We start from the raw sequence: 19,485 nt of genomic DNA, 5'->3' as shown, positions 1-19,485 counted from the left end.
CTTCCCAGGAAAATATGTTGCTCTAATATCCAATACTGAACAGGGAGAACAGCACAAAGAAACTCTTCCTGCAGTTTTCAGCACCCTGAGACCTTTACCTAGAGATTTGGGAGTCACCAGCCAAGCCACGGTTTTCCTCACATTCTCACAGAGACAATGAGATTCTTTCTCATTTTCCACCAGAGTAGCCAGGAAATGAGTAGACTGAGCCAGAGTCACACTGACCTGCCAGTTGTAGAGAGAGATGCAATTAAGAAAGGGTGATCATGAGAAACAGGGAGCTAGGAAGCCATAGAAACAGCTATTTCTTCAGTAGCAAAGGAGGAGGGAATTGGAGTTGTGGGTTCTGCATTTGGAGTGTATAGGAGAAATAAAAAGTCTGGGGCAAAGGGTCTAGGGTTACTGAGAGATAAGGTAGAAGGAGTAGGTGAAGGCAAGGGGTGCACAAGAAGGTACACAGCTACAGAGAATGATTTAAACCTCCCTTACCCTGATGCAGGCAGGCAGATAGTTGAAAACGGTGGCTTTCAGCGTGAAGGACTCCCCACGCACCACAGAGTAGGGCATGGTGAGCTCGACAAAGAAGGGCTGGAAGGCTTTGAGGGACACTGTTGGGGACAGGCCAAAGCCCGTGTCTGCTGAAGTGCAGAATGCATTGGCTTTCCACTCAGTGATGGTGTCAGGGATGGTCACTTCTAGATCAGCTTTTCCCTCAGAGCTGGTAAAGCACAGACAACAAGGACAGAGGGATCAATGTTACAGCATTTTGGTGACTACCTGCACCCCTTTTGGCCTACTGAACAGTATTTGCTGTGTGAATGATGGGGCACAGTACATTTGCTACTGTAGGACCTCTCTATATATTCCAGTCCACTCTTTGGACAAACCTAACAATGGCTGAAAGTAATTTCATCTCAGAGGATTGCCAAATAGTCTCTGCAAACAATGATGGACAAACACTTTGGGATTCATGTTTTCATCTTATAAACCCAGCTTTATTAAAAAGAAATTAGGTAGCCCAAGGTACTCACCTTATAGGTACTAAACTCCAAATCCAGGTTTCTGGGAAATACTTTCGGACGGTCTCTGTCACCTCTTCAGGAGTGCTTAACTGGTTAGAACTTATATCTGACAGAATTTCTGAATGTGGTGAAATGAAAAAGAAATCAACTATTGATAATTCCAAACAAGCAAAACCTGTATCAGCATCATGCTTCAGTCTGAGAAAGTGTCAATTAGAAGCAGATGCTTGTCGCTGTAGTGAGGTATGGTACCAACAGCAGTGGAGTTTCAGGGTCAGGGCTTATTGGCAACCAGAGCTAGCCTTCCATTATTTTCTGCTGGTATCCAGCAGACCTCAAAGTTTGGAAGCCAGCACTTCATAAACTAAAAAAAAAAAAAAAGGATTTAGAGCAAAAACCTATTTAGAACCTTCTATGCAAGCAGCCTTTTCTCTTTCAGGTGCAAGCCTTCATGTGATGTTCTTCTCCATCCTAATCAGGCCAGCCAGCAATGGAACATCCCTCTGTTTAATGTAGGGTCATTGTGACTCAGAGTACCAACATCCTGTCAAAGCTATGGCCTCCTCAAAAGCTAGGCTGAAAATGCTCAAAACAAAAAACATGCAGCTGGAATATGAGAAGGGTAAAAAGAGCCATTTTGACTAAAACAAAGTTTTCACGTATAAAATTTATTCCCAATAAAATATTCTGTGCTTGGGATGAAATTTGTTTAAACATTTTGTTTTACTTTACTTTTCAATAGCTGGAAAACAAAGATGGGGTGAGTGGGACTTGGTTTGCTTGGCTTTCGCAAACAGAAAGAGAAATGCATCCAAGCAGAAAAAGAAGTTCTTAAGGAAATTCTAATTTTCATCATCATTACTTTGGCTAATTGAATTTCTGCATTTGGACAACAATTGAGTAGCCAACAAGTATTCATACTAACTGTGGAACAGGCATCTCCAGAGCCTGAGAAGGTCTCAGGGACAGGTGAAAAATGCTATTAGAGCTATATCACATTGCTCCTGGCAAAAGTGGCAGGCGGCTTGCTTGTGTTTTTCTATTGTGGTATTTCAGTCTTCTTAGTGATGCTTATTTTAGTCTAAAATAATTAAAAGGCATCTATCCTTCATCTTAGCAACTTCTATCAGAAGCTGAAATTGTTTTCAAACTGGACACATACAAAAGCACAGGTTCTAGTGCCAAAGGAAAACTCTCTGAAACAGCTGTTGAGCTAGAACAACTTTAAATTTCTAAGATATTTTCCTTAATATGAGACTGAAGGATGCTAGGGCCAATTCTGTTGCCCTAACTGTTACAGTATAAGAGTTAAGATAGCCCTTAAAAATAGGATAATAGGATGGATCCATTTCAGACTGGACTTCTATCGTAGATGTCTTACCATGCTAAGCTCCCAAAGTCTACCAACTCATCACTGAAAAATTTGTTACCTACTTCATGGTTTTGACCATACATAAGACTGGTTGAGTCAATGAAAACAGCCTGAAAATGGTATTGGAGACTCTGTAAGCAATAAACTAGGAATAGAAGTCTACTGGTAAAAGCCTAATGAACAGAGAATTTATCAGCAGGATAATTTCCTCTGCTCTGCCAGTCTTTGAACTGGCAGAGTTCACTGTCTGGTTCTGCTGATTTCTTATGTGGAGTTACCAAAGCTTGTCTGTAGACCTACACAACCCATTCAGAAGCTGAAATCTGCAAACCCATCAGCTCAGTACTGCTTCCAAGGTTCCAATTCACAATCCCACCTCTCGTTTAAGTATTCACCCCAAAATACAAACAGGATCTCTGTTGAGAATAGAAGCAATAACAAAGCTGAGTTCCCTTACCGCTTGACCTCATTGCATACATGGGTGGTGCAGCCATGGCTGCGGGTACTCCCACGCCAGCTGATGGATGGCCTGGATAGATGTGATGACTTGGGTTGCAAAACCAAGGTTTCTTCACGTTGGTATTTGTGAAAACCTTTAAACCCATTTCCTATGGGAGAAAAACCAAACTTTTTTTTTATTTCTGAATCCTGTTCAGGTTTACACAGCAGACTTGATTGGCATTTTACTGCCTCAAAATGGAGAAGCTGTTACTGTGTATGGATTGGACCTTGAGATGATCTCCTGATCCTTGGGTCTGAGTGCCTGGGTGGCTCAGAGAGACCAAAGGATATATCCCCTCTTTTTCTAGGACACTGGTTCCAGTCCAATTTCAGTCTAGGAGTCAGGATTAGCCAGGAAGTAGATATAAAGCTTTCTCTCTGTAATGAAATATCTGTGGCTACAATGCAGCTCAAGAACATACTGATTTATTTGTGGTAACTATAATGGCATGGGATTATTTACCTCCAATTAGATCCTCACTTCAAGTCAACCTCAAACCTTTTCCTGTAAGAAAACTTTGAGACTGATCCCTTTTCCACCAAGTGTGAAGCATATCTGACAAGACAAGTAAAGCTTATGACCCTCACTGAATATGCCTCTGGATAAAAAGAAGTGTCAGATCATTCATATGCAGAAAACCTTCCCTTGTTAAGTTTCATGATGCCACAGAAGGCTTAAGCATTCTCAAACATTCTCCCACTCCACTCCCTAACCAGGCAGGGGGGCTGTACCTTTAGGATGCTGTAAGTGTCCTCTTCATTCACCCCCATTACTGGAACATAGGTGATCCCATCCCGAACTATTGGCTCCACAGTCACGCAATTCCACATGGGCTCCTCCAAGGGTACGTTCGAATCATAGACATAGCCATGGAATTCCTTCACTGGAAGTAAGTCATACACCTTGGCAGAAAGAGAGAGAGTATTTGGCATTTTAGTGTCCATTGTTATGAAACACAACTGAGGGAGTTGGATGCAAGCACCATAACAGTCACATCACCAGCTCATACATCCACGTTGCCATGGTCCTCCCTGTGCTAAGAGCAATAAGAGTTTGGGAATCAAAAAAGGGATCAAAATTTGGAGATACTGCCTCTTTTTTTTTAATGCTCTGCATGTTACTCTGGTTATTATGGCTCAAATATGTAAAAAATTACATTGGTCAAACCATCTGTAATACCTTGTCCCTACTCAGGGACTGTCATTTTCTGCTTGGCAAAAGGCAAATAAACTCTTAGACACTTCCAGATGCTACTCCAAGAAAATTAATCCATGCATGAGGAGAATAACTGAAAAGTTATAATCAAACACACAGCAGCATTTGGCTCTGGCCAAGACAAGCAGGCCCCTTAAAAGGGCTTTCTAATTGCCATCCCTAAAATCACACAAAACCCCTAAGAAACAACTGCTGCCCAGTTCTCATCTTTTTGCCCACTGGAGGAAGATGAGAAGCAGCACAGGTGAGCTTCCCTGTGTCAGCTCTGACAAGAGGGACTGTTCCCTGTTTCCACTCCAGCACCGGCTGCTTTTGCTCTGAGCAGGCTCCGACTTGCTCCAGAGAGCAAGAACTTACAGAGCTGGGTGACAGGTCAGCTTCTGGCTTCATGAGGAGCACACTCTTGTCCACAGCACGCACAGCACAGAGGGAGTTCGGGGAGGCTCGGAACTGCAAGTGAGCATCCGAGGAAGGCAGGCCTTCCGAAGGGGAGAAGTTTAAGTCCACCTGTAACCACAGGAAAAGCTATGTCACAGATGCCCTACTCTCACAGGACTTTTCCTTCCAGTTGATCAGCATTCCGTTCTAACTTGACAAGGCCCCCATATGCATGCACACTTCCCTCTCCATTTCCTCTGGGCTACTGCTCCCTTCCAGCAGTGCCAGGTGAATCAGCACCAAGAATTCTCGGCAACTTCAAGCATCACAATTGCTCATAAAATTTTTAAGGTGGTTGTGGGTTTTGTGGTCATTGTGAATGTGATGAGGCAATCCCACATAGGGGCTAGATGTGATCAGACAGTGGAGCTTGTCCTTAAACTAGGACCAGTCACTGTACCACACCCAGAAACTGCATGTGGAGAGAAAATCAGCTTGAAATGACCTTGCTGTTCTCTTTTTCTTAGCCAGGACCATCTGCAGGATCAGCAGCTTTGACCAGTTGCAAAAGGGGGTTTTATCAGTTTAGCCCCTGCTAACACTTTTTTTCCAGCAGTTGATCTCCTCCAGGTTAGCACAAACCAGTAAGCAGTAAAGCTACCTACAACAATTGATATGTTGCTTGTCCAGTGTTAGTGTATACAAAAAATTAGCTTAACCAGGCTGAATCTAAATAAGTGAGCTTGAACACACTGCAGTCTGGTGGCTGCTCCTTCAGGAAGTGGACACTTACCTTATTGTCGAAACATAATTCTGTGTAGAACTTGGCTGAATCAGCAATCACCTCCTTGCTGGAGACCGTGGTGTAGACAAGCACTTGGGCCACTGGAGCAATATCAGCTTGTACAGACAGCTGTAGTGAGAAGACACCATTGTCTAGCAAACAAAACAACAGCAAAAAGTTAAGGTGCAAAAATCTTTCTCTTTGAGCAGCCAAAATTCTAGGTTTGACTTTATGCTGAAATTTATCCTGGCCATTATGAAATTCCAGGCATCCAAGTGGGATGAATTGGTGCTCACAGCAATGTGTAAGTCTTCCTGTCTGACTGAAAAGGCCTGTTTTCCAAGGCATAAGTATGCTGAATTTTGCTTCAGCTTCTAAAAACAGACTATCAGACGTATCTCTGAGGAGCACTGGAGCCCCAGAAAATGCAGTGTCAGGTGAAAGACAGTGGCACAGGGGATTAGAGCAAATCTGTGAAAAGCCTAAAAGCAGAGAAAAGAAAGGTCAAACTTTTCCCAGATGTTAGAGGACATGCAGATGTCAATCCCTGCATTTACATGGAAGCAGAATGTATGTCTGCCACAGTTGCTTAGTCCCCCATAAGAGTGAAAATTTGGTGGGGGAGAGGAACTCACCACTTTCCTGGTCCAAATCCAAAATGTGAGTGCCTCCTTGCTTAATGTTTCCCTTGGCCATCACCTGAATGGAAGGAGAAACTTTGTTGTGATTGTGGTTTTGCTTTGGCCAAACCTGAAAGTGAGGGACCCTGCAAAGAGAGCAAGTGAGCTCTATGTCTGCTGCTCACACCCAGCTCTCTGCCTCCCTGTAGCAGAATTCCTGTGTTCACCCAGGGGGTACAGGGACATCCTTACTTTTTTACTCCCAAATCAGACCCTCCTTTTTGTTTCTAAAGAACATGTGAAGGATGACAAGAAAGTGTTTAAAGAATGCTGCCACAAACTACAGCTTTTTATTTCTAATCCCGCTATAATTGCCAGTGACAACCTCACTGTATGGCAGGTGCAAACTTACCAGGTAGTAAAAGGTGATTTTCTTCTGCTCTCCTATAGCCGCTGGAGTAAGGATATAATGCACCCGGATCTCTGTGGAGGAGCCACAGCTTAGTGGCTTGGACTTGGGCTCAATTTTGAGGAAGCTATTACTGGGAGAGTAAAAGCGCTTTAGTTGGAGATAACGTTCTCCATAAGATGGAACAACCCAGGAATGTTCATAGCAGAAGGTGTTTCTTTTATGAACTGCCTGGAAAAGGAGAAAATACATACAACATCAAACACAGATGGCCAAACTGGAGACAAAAATTCATGGCCTAATATTAAATCTTTAGTATTTTTTTGGTACTGAAATAATAAGGATATCTACAAAATAAAAAAAAAATTAAAAAAAACAAATCCCAACACATGAGTTTGGAAAGTGCAAGATAGGATGGTGGTATCTTTAGCAAATCATTAGAAATGATCTCACTCCCACAGAAGCTGGAGTTTGTGTCAAACAAGCTGAATCATATCAGATTTTTCTTTACTAGCAGTGTCACTTTAAGGGCTTTTTACACTAATGCCTTGCCCTCTCTATTATTCTAGTTAGTCTAAAGGGAAAAAAAGCCAATTTTCATTTCTTTTCTTATCATCAGCATTGAAGAAGGGATAGTGCTGTTCAGTTCAGATACTACCAGTGCCAATATCAAGCTACAAATGCTATAGAAAAGAAGGACAATCTCCAACTAATAATTCAAAACTTAAACCGAATAGAAGTTTAGGAGGAGAGAGTTTGGGTCCTCTTAAAAATGAGAGCAAGGGGAAGATCTTTCACACTTAGAAGGGTGCTTCAGCATTTGATGTGCCTCACATGCCCTTTTTTCTTTATCTTTCTCATTACTTGGGAATTCTTGCCTTTTCTTTATCCTGCAAAAATCTGAAAACTTCAGCTATCTAGTAGTAACTTCTGGAAATTTTTTAATGGTTTTAGTCGATGACAAGGGAATTGTAGGGACTAGAGCAAATATAATTCTAGACACAAATATTCTCCTCTGCTCTAGGATGTGATAGTAAAAATATGCATATTACACAACAAATTGCATTTCCCACTAACAAAAATATGCTCAGCAGCACCTGTTTGTCCCAGACAAATTCCACAACAAACCAAAACAAAGCAAAAACCAATGAACAAACAAAAAAACCCAACACCCCCCCTTCCCCAAAAGAAAAAAAAAAAGCCCCAGGAACTGTACTTAGAGACTTGAAATGCTAAATTAAACTCTGAGATGTGCAGGTGGGAGATAAACCCACCCTTGACTAGATAGGGCTGGTGATCCCTTGGAGCAGAATGGACTATTATGATCTCTTGATGTTCCTTCTAACCCTGTATTACAATTGCCAAGCAGAAATCAAGTATTTACAAGGTAAGTGCAATTGTGACCTAGAACCTCAGTCTGCTGTATGACTATTTCCACCAAACTGGTGTCAAGGTTCACACAAACTACTTTTGCATATATAGTAGAAATTTTAGCACTTCCCCTCCAGCCCTGGGGGGGGGGGGGGGGGCTTAATTATCTTCTCTGCCCAAAGGACTTACCCTAATTCCAACATTTTCAAAGGCCAATGAGGAAGTGTTTAGGGCAAACTCTGCAATGCCCTCTTCATTTGTTGTATAGTTCTGTTCCTCTCCTCCTTGAAGAGAAATTCTCACAGTTTCATTGGCGATTGGAGCATTAGACCCATCCACTAGTTTCACCTGGAAGAGCAAAACCAGTTCAGTTTAGAAGGAGAGGGATGGCTGCCACCTGAACAAGACTGGTAGAACACCAAGGTAAAGACATTAAGCCCATGTCAGACAAGGAAGCCTCAACAGCACTTTACATGTATCTCTTTCAGAGACAGCTGCAAACTTTCTGAACACTTTTTCTATGCCTCTTTCTTATCTCTGCCTCTGGGTCAGAGGAGAGGATGTGGAGAATGACATGCACTCACACACCTAAGGCCTCCAATTAAACAGGTGACTAGGAGGAGAATTTTAGTGGACTGGAGAGGCAGAAGCACAAGGACAGCATGAAGGCTGTGCTCTCAGCTGCTGTTCCCCAGTATGAGAGACTTCAGAGGAAAGGAGACCCACAGGGATTAGCAGCACTGACGTCCAGCAACCTTGCATAGTTTGGGCATACATCTAACCAGAAGGTTAAGTAACATCATTGCTTGGCACTCATGGCATTCCATTCTCATGGTTTCCCTACCTGCCCAAAGAAGGGGACTCCTCGCTTGTAGTAAGTATCTGAAAGCTCAAATATGACTCTGCTAATGGTGGTTGTGATCTCAGAGAAACTTGTTCCAGTCAACTCCACTCCTGCAGAAAGAAGCATGAAGAACTAATTTGCCTCTGCCTGACCAGAATTCCTTTTACTCTAGGCCAACCCTCCTTTGCTGGACAAACTCTTTTCTTGATGGTCCTGGACTAGAGGCAGGAAAATTCTAAGATTCCAGAAGAGCAAGAGTCTGCTTTTATCTCTTGTTCCTACTGGGCAGGCCCCTCTGCTGGTCTCTCCTGGGCCCATTACACGGCTCTTTCATCCAGATGATACATACCTGTATCCTCCTCTTTAATCTTAGCCTCTACATGGAGCTTATTCTTATATCCACTTCTCTTGAGCTGGAATAATTTGGTCTTTACCACTTCAGAAATGCAGCCATAGATGTCCGTCTGTTGGAGGAAATCAAACAAAAACATTATATTCTTATTTATACAATGCTTATTCAACTTAATGAATCCATCACTGTGTGTTGTTCTGAACTGAAAGAGAAGACCATAACCTCACAGATAATGTACCTCTGTTGTTTTTATCAAAACTGGAAAAAGACATAAATAACTTGGCAAAAAGCATATTGAGATATTCCAACAAGATTAGAGAAACAAAGTTTGCAAACTAGACAATTTTTGTGTATGTTTGTGAAGCGTGAAGCTGCCAACACTTGGTACGAGTGCATAGGGAATTAGTCAATGTGCGTCACATAAGAAACGTTTGTCAGGCATCAGGCTCGTTAGAAAATAAAGCTGCTTACTTAAAATGTATAAGCCATATGAGTGATACATAAACCAAAGCCTGTGTATTTGTAGAAAGCGGATGACAGCTGGAAAAGTATTTTCAAAGCTTGACACCTCTCTTCAGCAAACTCATGTACAAGGCCAGTCTCCACAGAAGAGATGCCTAGAAGAGAGGTTAGCACCACAGTATTTATATTTTCTTTTGATACTTGTAACAATGGTAGTGGAAGAGGTAGCTGTAGACTCATGTGGTTCATGCTGTAGCAGAGCCCAGGGACCACAAGAACACCTTCCATATGCTTTCTTCTTCTGGTGTATTTCCACAATTGCTATTACTCCAACTTCTGTCAATTAAGCCAGTATTGTTGCACTTGTCTGTGCTCCAAACACCTTTCAGTTTCACTCTTGCCAGTTAAAAGGTGAATAAAGTGGGTTTTTTTCCTGTCTGTCTTAACCACTGCTGCTAAACTCATATTTATTTCCTTCTTGCTCAAAATGCATCAGCCTCTTTCCTGGTTTCCGCTCCTTTCCTTCCTCTAACACGAGCTTCTGGCCCCACACATTGTCTCCAGTGTAAGCCAACTCCAACTCTGCTCTCATTGCTCATGGCTATTCTATATTTGCTCTTACAGTCTCTACACTCCATATGACTTTTCTGTTATTTCTTTCACCTCTTAATTCTCCATCAGATTCCGGCCTTTACACAGATTGCTCTTACTGCTCAGACCTTCCCTCTTATTTTTACCTTTCACATTTCATCTTGCACCCAATCTTCTGTCATCCTTCAGCTTTCCTTAAAATACATGGATTTTCACAGAATCATAGAGTGACAGAATAGTTTTGGTTGGAATGTGGCTTAAAGGCCATCTAAGTTCCAATACCCCTGCCATAGGAAGGGCCAGCTCCCAGTAGACCAGATTGCTCAAAACCCCATCCAGCCTGGCCTTGAACACTTCCAGGGATGGGGCATCCACAGCTTCCCTGGGCAACCTGTGCCAGTGCCTCACCACACTTTAACACTAAGTTTGTACTCAGAGCAAACCTGTGCCTACAAGGCAAGCTCAGTAACATTTTATCCAATCACTCTTCCCACCAGCGTAATCCTGACTCACCTGTCCAGAGAACTCCTCACAGACTGCTCTAGACTCTTCACCATAACAGGACATGGCTGCATGTTCATAGTTCCGGCAGACACGGAAGTTCACAAGGCCGGGAACAGGCTTCCCAAATGTGTATCTACAAGTACGGAGGATTGAAAGGGAAACAGAGACATTAGGAATGTAAGAGGGATGTAGAAAAATTACAGGCTCATCCCCATTAATGCCAGCTGTCTTCCCTAGAGCTGCCTCCAGGATACACAGGATCATCATAGGAAGTAAAAAGCAGAAATGAATCTGGTACCATATGCTAATGCTGATTTTGTTGCGAGTCCCCCTCATACTGGAGAACATGTTGCAAGCATCTACCCAACCACCCAATTGTGACAGAACTGGTTTGTGTATGTATGAGCACTAAGCCTTTACTCTCACTCTTCAGCCCGAGCCATGGCTCTCCCTACAGGGTGTATGGAACACTGCAAGGCGGAATCCAGTGAGGTGGCCCAAAGGAAAGAGGGCAGCTGCATCCCTTAGGGTTTCCTCTCCACAATAACAAGCAGAAGATACAGCTAAAACATCATTCCTGGGTAAACTGAACTAAAGACCTCATTGCTAGTACTGTAGCTGGTGTGAAATCCTCAATGACTCAAAAAATATGTAAGAAACACTCTCACAAAAAAAAAAAAAAAAAACAGATCAAAAATATGTTTCTGTATGTTATACACAATGTGCATCAAACAGTAACTGTTGCCTTTTGTCTAATATTAGATACAGTCTGATTGGTCCTGGGACCCCAAAAGGATTGAAAAATATAATAATGTCTCATCTCTCAGCCTCCCAACTGAACTTTCATCAGCAACTCAAGAAAACACTGAAACCAAGCAGAAATTGAAAGAATGACACTCACAGTCCACAAACTGTCACCTTCAGCTCCTCATCAAAAATGCTGATCACCTTGGGCATTTTCACTGTCACTTCAAATTTTGGCAGCACTGCAGCAGAACCAAAGGAAAACAGTCTATGTGGTAGGGAATAACATCAGAATGACACATGAAGGTGCTCAGAGGCTGTTCTTACAAATTACCTAAAAACCTTTTACATCTAAACGGTCAGATTTTAGAGGCTTCTGTCACCTGCACATCCCACTGAAGTCATTGAAAACCCCTCAGCCAAGCATTGTGCCAGGTAAGAAGACAAGATTATTACACTAGCTATTAAAATACAGCAGCTTCATAGGTAACACATGGGTTATCAGTCCCACAGCAGTAGGATACAATAAAACAGATAAATCAGTAGAAGTTTCCCACAAATATACAGATTGCAGCCTGGTCTCTGCATTTTCAGGGCATGTAGATCTTATCAATGTTCAAAACAGGAAGACACCCTGGCTTCTCCAGTGATACAGCACAGGTTGACATCCCATCCACACCCAGTTGCAGGAGGGGAAGTGGATGGTGACTGTCTTAGGAGAACTAGGAGGGGATTCAGGGCACAGAACAGAGCACAGTCTTGCAACTGGAAGAGGTCAAAGCACTTCAAGACTCATCTACCAGGACACCTCTCTGCTGCATGAGCCAGGTCATGCCAGACCATGTAACAAGGGCTGCAGCTGACTTGCTGGGGTGGGAAGATATGCTGGTTGTTATCATGTGCTGGTGTGTACTGGGATACCATTTTTCCAGCCAAGCAGATGGAAGTGCTATAGAGGTGAGATCACCAAAGGGAGGTTAAGGCACTACAATATCACACAAGCTACAGTCTTAGCTTGTGGGGCAGAAAAGGCAAGATCTTAATTTACAGCTTAGATTGCCCCAGCCTAGACCCAGACTTATGGTGTGACATTTGACATGTATGCAGCCAACTGGAGATGAGGCTGTGGCCTAAAAACACCTCTGAAAGGAGGTAAGGCTTGTGGCTGTCAGCACAGACTGATCCAAGCATTTGGCTCCTCCTGATAGGAATCTTGCTGAGGTGGGCGCTCTGAAGAGCTGCATTCCATGGTCTGGGGCTTATGGAGGAGTGGAGATAGGTCACCCAACTCCTTCCTCCTTCCTCCAAGTCTTCTCCTCCTAAAGAGATGATTCTTGGGAGGGAAAGGACACGGAAACAAATTTCCAGTGATGCTAGAACATCCTGGTCAGATCTGCTACACTGCTCAATTAAGATTTCATGTCCCATGGGACTAGCTGTTAGGAACTTGAAATTGCAGTGACAGTTACCATACTCCTCCACAGAGAAAGAATGCTGAACTTTCTTCCCAGAGGCCTTCTGTGCCACCACGGTGTAGGTCCCTTGGATAGGTTCAGAGGTGAGATTGAAGAACAGCTGTATAAATCCCATCTCTAACTCTGCGTTTGTCCACTGGTACAGACGATTTTTCTTTGGATCCTACAGATAATGAGGCCACAAGGAGATTGTGAGAACAATGGGAGTCTGCAACGAGGTCTAGCAAAAGCAGTGCAGGGAGAGACAGCCCTGTGTTTCTGGAGGCTGCAGCCCAGGAGTGGAGGGCACTAGCAAAGTTTTGGGGGAAGTACACAGCAGGATGACAGAGGAGCTACAACCTGGGCCCAGGTACATGGTAGCCACCATATGAATTAAAATTCTGTATAGTTGAATTAACATAATGGACCAACTTAATACAAAAAATAAACAAGAATCATGTTGAGGCAATTGTTTACTCTGCCCATGTTGAGGTGCAATAGATGTGAATGTGAATTAAATGTTTGTACATACCTCAATATACACCAGTGGAATCTAGAAAAAGAAGAAAGGAAACAGCATGTTTAGACAGAGTGCAAGCAACACAGTCAAATGACTAGGGCTATGACTACATTTCAGGGTAAAAGCTAATCCAATGGGGTAAGGAAAAAAGTTGCTGGTATGGATCATCAGAGCATTTTGGGTGTGAGAAGATGGGGACAATCCTTTGTCTCAGGCAGAAAAGACAGCCAAAATTACTAATTACTAACTTTGGATGATCTGCAGTGCTAATAAGAACAGGTGCACACTGTGGTAATGGCAGATTGCTCACTGTTTATACCAGCACTGTCCATTTGCAGTTTGTCTAACCTTTCCAAGAATGCAGAAGGCAGCTTTGTGCAGAAATTTGACAACAGATCCTGTTAAAAAGATCTGCGGTGACCCAGAGTTTTCACTGTTATCTCAGTGTACTGAGAGCTCTCCCCAACAGAGACTATTTTTCCTCCCTTTACTCACATTTGACTTAAGGCCAAATCAGTTGAAAAACAAGTATCATGCTTACCATTTCATTCACAGGTCGGAACTCTTCATCCAGAGAAACAATTCTGAACAGGACTGATGGAGAAAGACAGTGAGGTTCCACAGTGCCCAGAAAAAATCAGTTGCAAAAACAAATGGTATAACAGACAAAAGGGGTGTTCTCTTCTAAGAAAATTCCATTTACTAGAATACTAGGCCATGCTAGAAGGTTACCCATCTACTATGGTTACATGAATAAGAGGATGTTAAGAGCAAATCCATGGCAGTGTGAACATCTTACTGATCACAGGCATCAGAATCTCATTGATCAGGACCAAAGTTAAATTTAAGTTGCCTTTGTCTACTTTGTAATGAGGCATTTTTATGCCAGAATTCACATGGGTCTTCTAATTTTGTTATAAGTAGACTGACTTCCTAGGAAGCATGAATGCAAGCAAATTACTTCAGCACTTGGCTGCAGGTTTGCGTTGGCTCTAAATGGAGAGAGACTTCAGTACCTCTTTTAGGACATTTGTTTTTATTCAGGCCAAATTTAGGAGATCACTGGCCCAGAAGAAAGCTTACATAATTCTTTCTGTCTTCATTGAGCAAAATCAGCTGCTGCTTTGGAAGCTATTTCATGACTTAGTCTGAGTTTTGGCACTGTTCTCTATAGGATAAATATCCAGTCTTTCTCTGGTTTTAATGCAGACCTCCTAACTGCATGGACCACAACAACAGAGTCCACAGTGAGAGAGGGAGAGTGTGCAGGTTCCCCATATATGTGCATGCACCTAAAGATTCCCCAAATTTTCCCTTTATGGAGCAATAAAACATAAGTCTCAGCCATGAGGTTGGAGTTCTGACCCCCACTGAAAGCAACCGATATCTGACCAGCATGATCCGACAGTTTTAGTACAAATGTTTGTTTCAAATGCAAATCTCCATCCCTCTCCTGGTACCTGTCTGTCCGGGTTTGTAGATGGGTTTGTCTGTCTGGATGAAGACCAAGCTCTCGGAGTTCTGGACCATCACTAATTTGCGGCTGCTGAACTGCAGCGTGGCCCCCTTCACCATCACAGTGAGATACACGAAGGATAATGGGAGTCTTGGTTTTGGAAGCTGGAAAATAAGAAGGAAATCATGTAACAGACCACCTTTAAAGGCTTCCTGAACTGAACTAGCCTTCAAGAAATAAGAGATCTAATATAATCGTGATGGACCCAACACAGAGGTGAGAGGAACTATAATCAGGAACAAGAGACTGATTTTTATTTGTCCAGTATTCCTACCCATTCCTCCTGCTGTGCAGTGATTGTGGAAGGATTGAGCAGCAAAGGAACTAGCTAGCTCTCCTAGCTCTTTTCCTTTTAACATTCACAAGCAGAATGGAATAGTCTGTCTTCTCTTTCAGGTTATGTCCCTAGTCCTTGCAGAACATTTCCTTTTCCAAACCAGACATGCGAGACATCTATACCTCTCTTTCACAAGTGACCAAGTCAGTCTTCAGCCTACATCTGACAAACCAAGACAAAATGCCAACCTTTTCAGTGTCCTGAAGACCAATTCTTCACTCTTCAGGCCAAAGACATAATCTAGGCTCTGAGATAAATGATCAGGTTTTCCTAGTTGCCTACAACTTGTTATAGTCCCTGGGGCTTCCAATTACATGAAATTATAAATTACTTGCTTTGCTGTTTTTTTTTTTCAGATACAGTCAATCACAGCTCTATGTTCTTACATTAATTCAGTATACACCAGGTGAAAAGTATCTGAGGTCCAAAAGCTCTACTACAATTTGAAGGCACTGAAGTGACAGATTGAGGGTGTAGAAGGATGATGTGGAAAGCTATTTCACCAAACAGCTATCAGGAGTGTCAATATACTAAACCCACTTTCTTCTCCTGTCCTAGAAAGGGTGTGGCTTTCTAGGATTCAGCATCTCACAGTCATTTAGCACACTAAGATCTCAGCAGTAAGAGGGCGTTGAGGATGGACAGAACACAACTTTAACCAAGAGGTAAGTGAATATCTACATAGTGTTACTCTGGTCATTACTTCTCAGTGCCTTTACATCTTATGCCTGGCACAAAGGATCATCCCACAAGGATGAGATACTCACAGAGAAAGGGATGCAGGTGAACACATCTTTCTCTGACACCACATCATCAATCAAGTTCTCGTTCCCCCACAGGTACTCGAGCCTGGCACTCAGCGTCACAGACTCATTCAGGTGAGTCAGCTGAATGCAGATTTTCTCTTGAGAATCCGTGTGTATCAGATAGGGCACCAGCACCAGGTACTGCCTAGGAACAAGGGAGAATGATAGGTCAGAGGAGCAGGAGCAGGTAACAGAGCTATGTATAAAGAACAAACAAACCAATCGGATGACACCCAGCTCACAGGGAGAAGGGTGCATTTTCTAAGCATATAACAAGATTTCCAGCATGTCTGTAGGAGCAGGGGAAAGCAGAGAGGCCAGTCTCAAATGTAAAATACCAGAGGAAATCCTCCACACAAACATCTGGAAAGGATATGTTTTTCTAGGTTCTGGCACAACAGCAGCACTTCTTCCTGGGATCCTGAAGTAAGGTGGGGGGAATGAAATTGTCACCTTTGCTAGACACTGTTAGGAGCATTCAGGAGCCACACAAATGCCAGTACCCAGTGAATAAATTCCATTGACTACACACTGTGAAACGTCTGTAGCATTACTCTCATTCCTCACAGAGATTCAAAACTGCCACAGCGTGGTGCCAGATCTTAAGCAAAAACACAAACAAGTTTCAGGTTTTCAGGGAAGGCCCTCTGTCTTAGCTTAACAGGGGATCCCTGCTCAGCCTTGAGCAGCCTCCTTCCTTCCCAGGGCAGCAACTTGCCAACTTGCTGGTGGTGTCCCGGTGCCCAGCACTGCATCTGGGAATCAAGCCCAATCCACCTAATGCTAACCGTGCTCCCATTTTTGTGGATGAGGACTGGCCTCCAGTGGGCATACTCAGAGCAGTGAGCAGATGGGAGAAGAGTCCTCAATACCTCAGCAGTAAGGCAAGGCATTCCCTTCAGCAGTAGCAGAAGCTCTGGCACTCTTTTGTCCCACAGTTGGTCTGCAGGGATCAAGCTCTGACCCCTCAGATCCCACTGTCTGTCCCCTCCATTTGATGAAAGCACTACAGCACAGCCTTGCTCAGAAATTCCCCTGCACCCCTTGTGATGGGCTCTGTGATGGGTGAGGTGCTCTGTGCTTTGCAGGGGAGGAAGAGACACTGCCAAAAAGCCAAAGTCTTTGGGATGTCAGGACCCTTCATGTGCTGCTCCTACCACATATGTACACACATGCACACACATGGACAAACACAAATGCCCTTCACATACCAACGGGGCAAAAGGGGGTGAAGAAGGGAGGCAGGACAATATACCCTCACAAACCTGGACAGTCACAGTCTTAGAGTGTCACATTACCCTCGGTGAGAAGGGAATTTTCATTCCTCTGGCTGAGCTGAAAAATGTGAATTAAAAAATAAAGCCATTTCCGAGCATGCCAGATGAGCTATTTGTTCCTTTTCTTCTCATAATCATTTTTCAAAAGACACTCCCATCTCTTGGGCATTTCAACCTGGGAGCAGGACAGTCAACCCAAAATTAAACCTTTCATTGTCCTTTCAAAACAGTTTGTCTCTTAAGAAGACCTCATTGCACAAACATTTATGAAAAGTTGTCTTTCAAAAGAACTAATTTTGTACATAAAACTTTGTTGAAATCCTGTCAATCCCCTAAAGTTTTACTGATATCTCAGTTTCACGGCTTGTTTTGCATCTCTCTCAAGCACTAGAGTTCCTGTTTGTAGAAGGCACTTTACCCAGCCCTGGTATCTTTACTCCTGGATAAAAGAAGTTAGCTAGAAGACAAGGGACAAAGAAATAGACCCAGCCAAGGTCTTCTGCCTGCCCAGAGACCCCCCAGCATAGCTTACGGCTCTGTGATGGGTGAGGTGTCTCCTGGAAGGAAGAAGAAGAGGAGGAAGATGCTTGATTTGATAAGCAGCCCATTCATTCCCATGGTACACAGCAGGACGTGGTGAGTCAAGCAGACACTCAGTGTGGTCCAGTGCTGCTTTTACTCCCTCTCTGCTCTCCCAGTCAGCCCCTTTATACTCTCCTCTGCAAACAGCCCAGGGGCTGGAGGAGATAAGGGCTGGGGGCCAGGGCCCATCTGGAAACAGGGAGAGGCAGCAAGGAGGAGCTGGAACTAGCAGCTCCAAGTCCGGGCAGAAGGCCAGTGCTGGGGGGAGAGGGAGGGGAGGGTTCCTGGCAGGCTGGAGCTGTGTCTCTTTTGGGGCAGGACAGAGGCAATGGAAGAGGAAAGGCTGTAGCAAAGGAAAGAAGGGCTAACAGCAGAGCATGAGAGGAAGGCCTCCATTTCTGGAAGGGCTCTCTGTATAGACATGGCACTGGTCATGGAGGTGGCTGGAAGAACAAGAGCTGTTTGATTTCCTTCAAACTGGGAGCAGGAGACTGAGCTAGGATTTGGGAAACAAGCCTGGGTGTGTCTAACTTCCATTAACAGGTTGCGAAAACAGGGAATGAAAATTGAAAAAAAGCTTCCCTCTCCACCCACGCTGTTCCCTTTTGCTGTCTGTTCCTGGTCCCATCAAAGCTAATGCCAGGAAAAGAGGCCACAAAATGCCTGGAAAATCGAGTCAACTAAAATGATCTGGCCTTCACCCTGACAGAAACAGGGCCAGTGACATGATGGGAAGCTGCCAAAAGTTCAACCCATTAACAGCAGGTAACACATTAACCAACTGCCCAGAGCAGCAGCTACCCTCACACAGCAGAACATATGTGGCCTGGGTCTTACTTTGCTTCTACTGGTTCTAGTTCTAGGTCAAGTTATAGGTACATCTAGATCAAATTGCTGTTTGATGGAGTCATCCTGGTTTAATTACGTGTAAATTCATGTAATGCACTGTGATGGGCAATGTTGTATCATAGAGGGAAATGGGGTCTTTAGACCACTGTTCTTTACTTGGCCTGCAGCAAGAGGATCAATAGCTCTGGTAATTATTACCCTTGCAAGTGGCAGTAGAATATCTGTCTTACTTATAGTTCTAATGCAAACTCCAAAGAATGGAGATCTATGTTAGAGGATGTAAAGTATAATTTTCAGATTAAAAAGTATGCAGGATAAAATGGTTTTCTGTCTGCCCTACCCTTCTCCTGATATAATCATCAAAATTTTGGTTAGCTGAGTAACTCTGGAGTTAAGAAATCCAAGTGCAGTACAATAACAAACCTTCATTACAGACCTTATTCTGCCCTGCAGTGACCTACATAGGAAAAAAGAGGATAGTACTGAAAGAGCAACTTCCTCAGGGACTGCACAAAAGACATCCCAGATCTGTGCTCTTCCTTCTGCATCTGATACCTAAAGATGACTTTGCTTGCCCAAAAGAAATGTAACCCAGGAAAGTCTGCCTCACCCACAGAGGAGAGGATTTGTACATATGGGCTGGTCAAAGCCTTTTTGAAGATGACAATTTACAGTGGTAAAGGTCAGGAGCTGGACTGATGGAACACAAACCCAACAGGACGAGATGGAGAACTGTACATGGCAGAGGGATCTCTATAGAGATCTACCCTTTTTGTCAAATAGCCAAACAGCTCATACGGCTCCCAAGCCTGCTCCTGATCATTAGGACCTTGGTCAAAAATGTGGTCTATAGCCAAAAACTGAAGAGAAATGTCTTCAATCCATTCAGGCAAGGTAAACTAGGCAAGCTCAGAGACATGCTCATCTCACCTACATATCATGATAATATGAGAAGCTGTTTCTTCAGTGGTATT

General features: G+C 43.4%; 1 protein-coding gene across 1 annotated transcript in view; it reads right to left on the bottom strand.

The window, feature by feature from the left end:
• The window catches only part of LOC128803282 (alpha-2-macroglobulin-like), a 29,504-nt gene extending 11,407 nt beyond the window's left edge, over positions 1-18,097 (bottom strand). Inside the window, 24 exon segments of the mRNA XM_053970099.1 lie at positions 99-225; positions 490-718; positions 1,032-1,140; positions 2,852-3,002; positions 3,628-3,798; positions 4,469-4,618; positions 5,283-5,425; positions 5,909-5,972; positions 6,306-6,533; positions 7,863-8,021; positions 8,518-8,627; positions 8,867-8,981; positions 10,436-10,559; positions 11,328-11,412; positions 12,640-12,808; positions 13,157-13,177; positions 13,686-13,738; positions 14,605-14,764; positions 15,765-15,948; positions 17,613-17,746; positions 17,748-17,929; positions 17,932-17,971; positions 17,974-18,048; positions 18,050-18,097. Coding sequence (XP_053826074.1) covers positions 99-225; positions 490-718; positions 1,032-1,140; positions 2,852-3,002; positions 3,628-3,798; positions 4,469-4,618; positions 5,283-5,425; positions 5,909-5,972; positions 6,306-6,533; positions 7,863-8,021; positions 8,518-8,627; positions 8,867-8,981; positions 10,436-10,559; positions 11,328-11,412; positions 12,640-12,808; positions 13,157-13,177; positions 13,686-13,738; positions 14,605-14,764; positions 15,765-15,948; positions 17,613-17,746; positions 17,748-17,929; positions 17,932-17,971; positions 17,974-18,048; positions 18,050-18,097 — 3,031 coding nt within the window.
• Positions 18,098-19,485: the final 1,388 nt, after the last annotated feature.

Source organism: Vidua macroura, chromosome 2 (assembly GCF_024509145.1).
Source record: "Vidua macroura isolate BioBank_ID:100142 chromosome 2, ASM2450914v1, whole genome shotgun sequence".
Lineage (NCBI taxonomy): Eukaryota > Metazoa > Chordata > Aves > Passeriformes > Viduidae > Vidua > Vidua macroura.
Note: the sequence above shows the minus strand (reverse complement) of the source record. Positions and strands in the feature narration are given on the sequence as shown.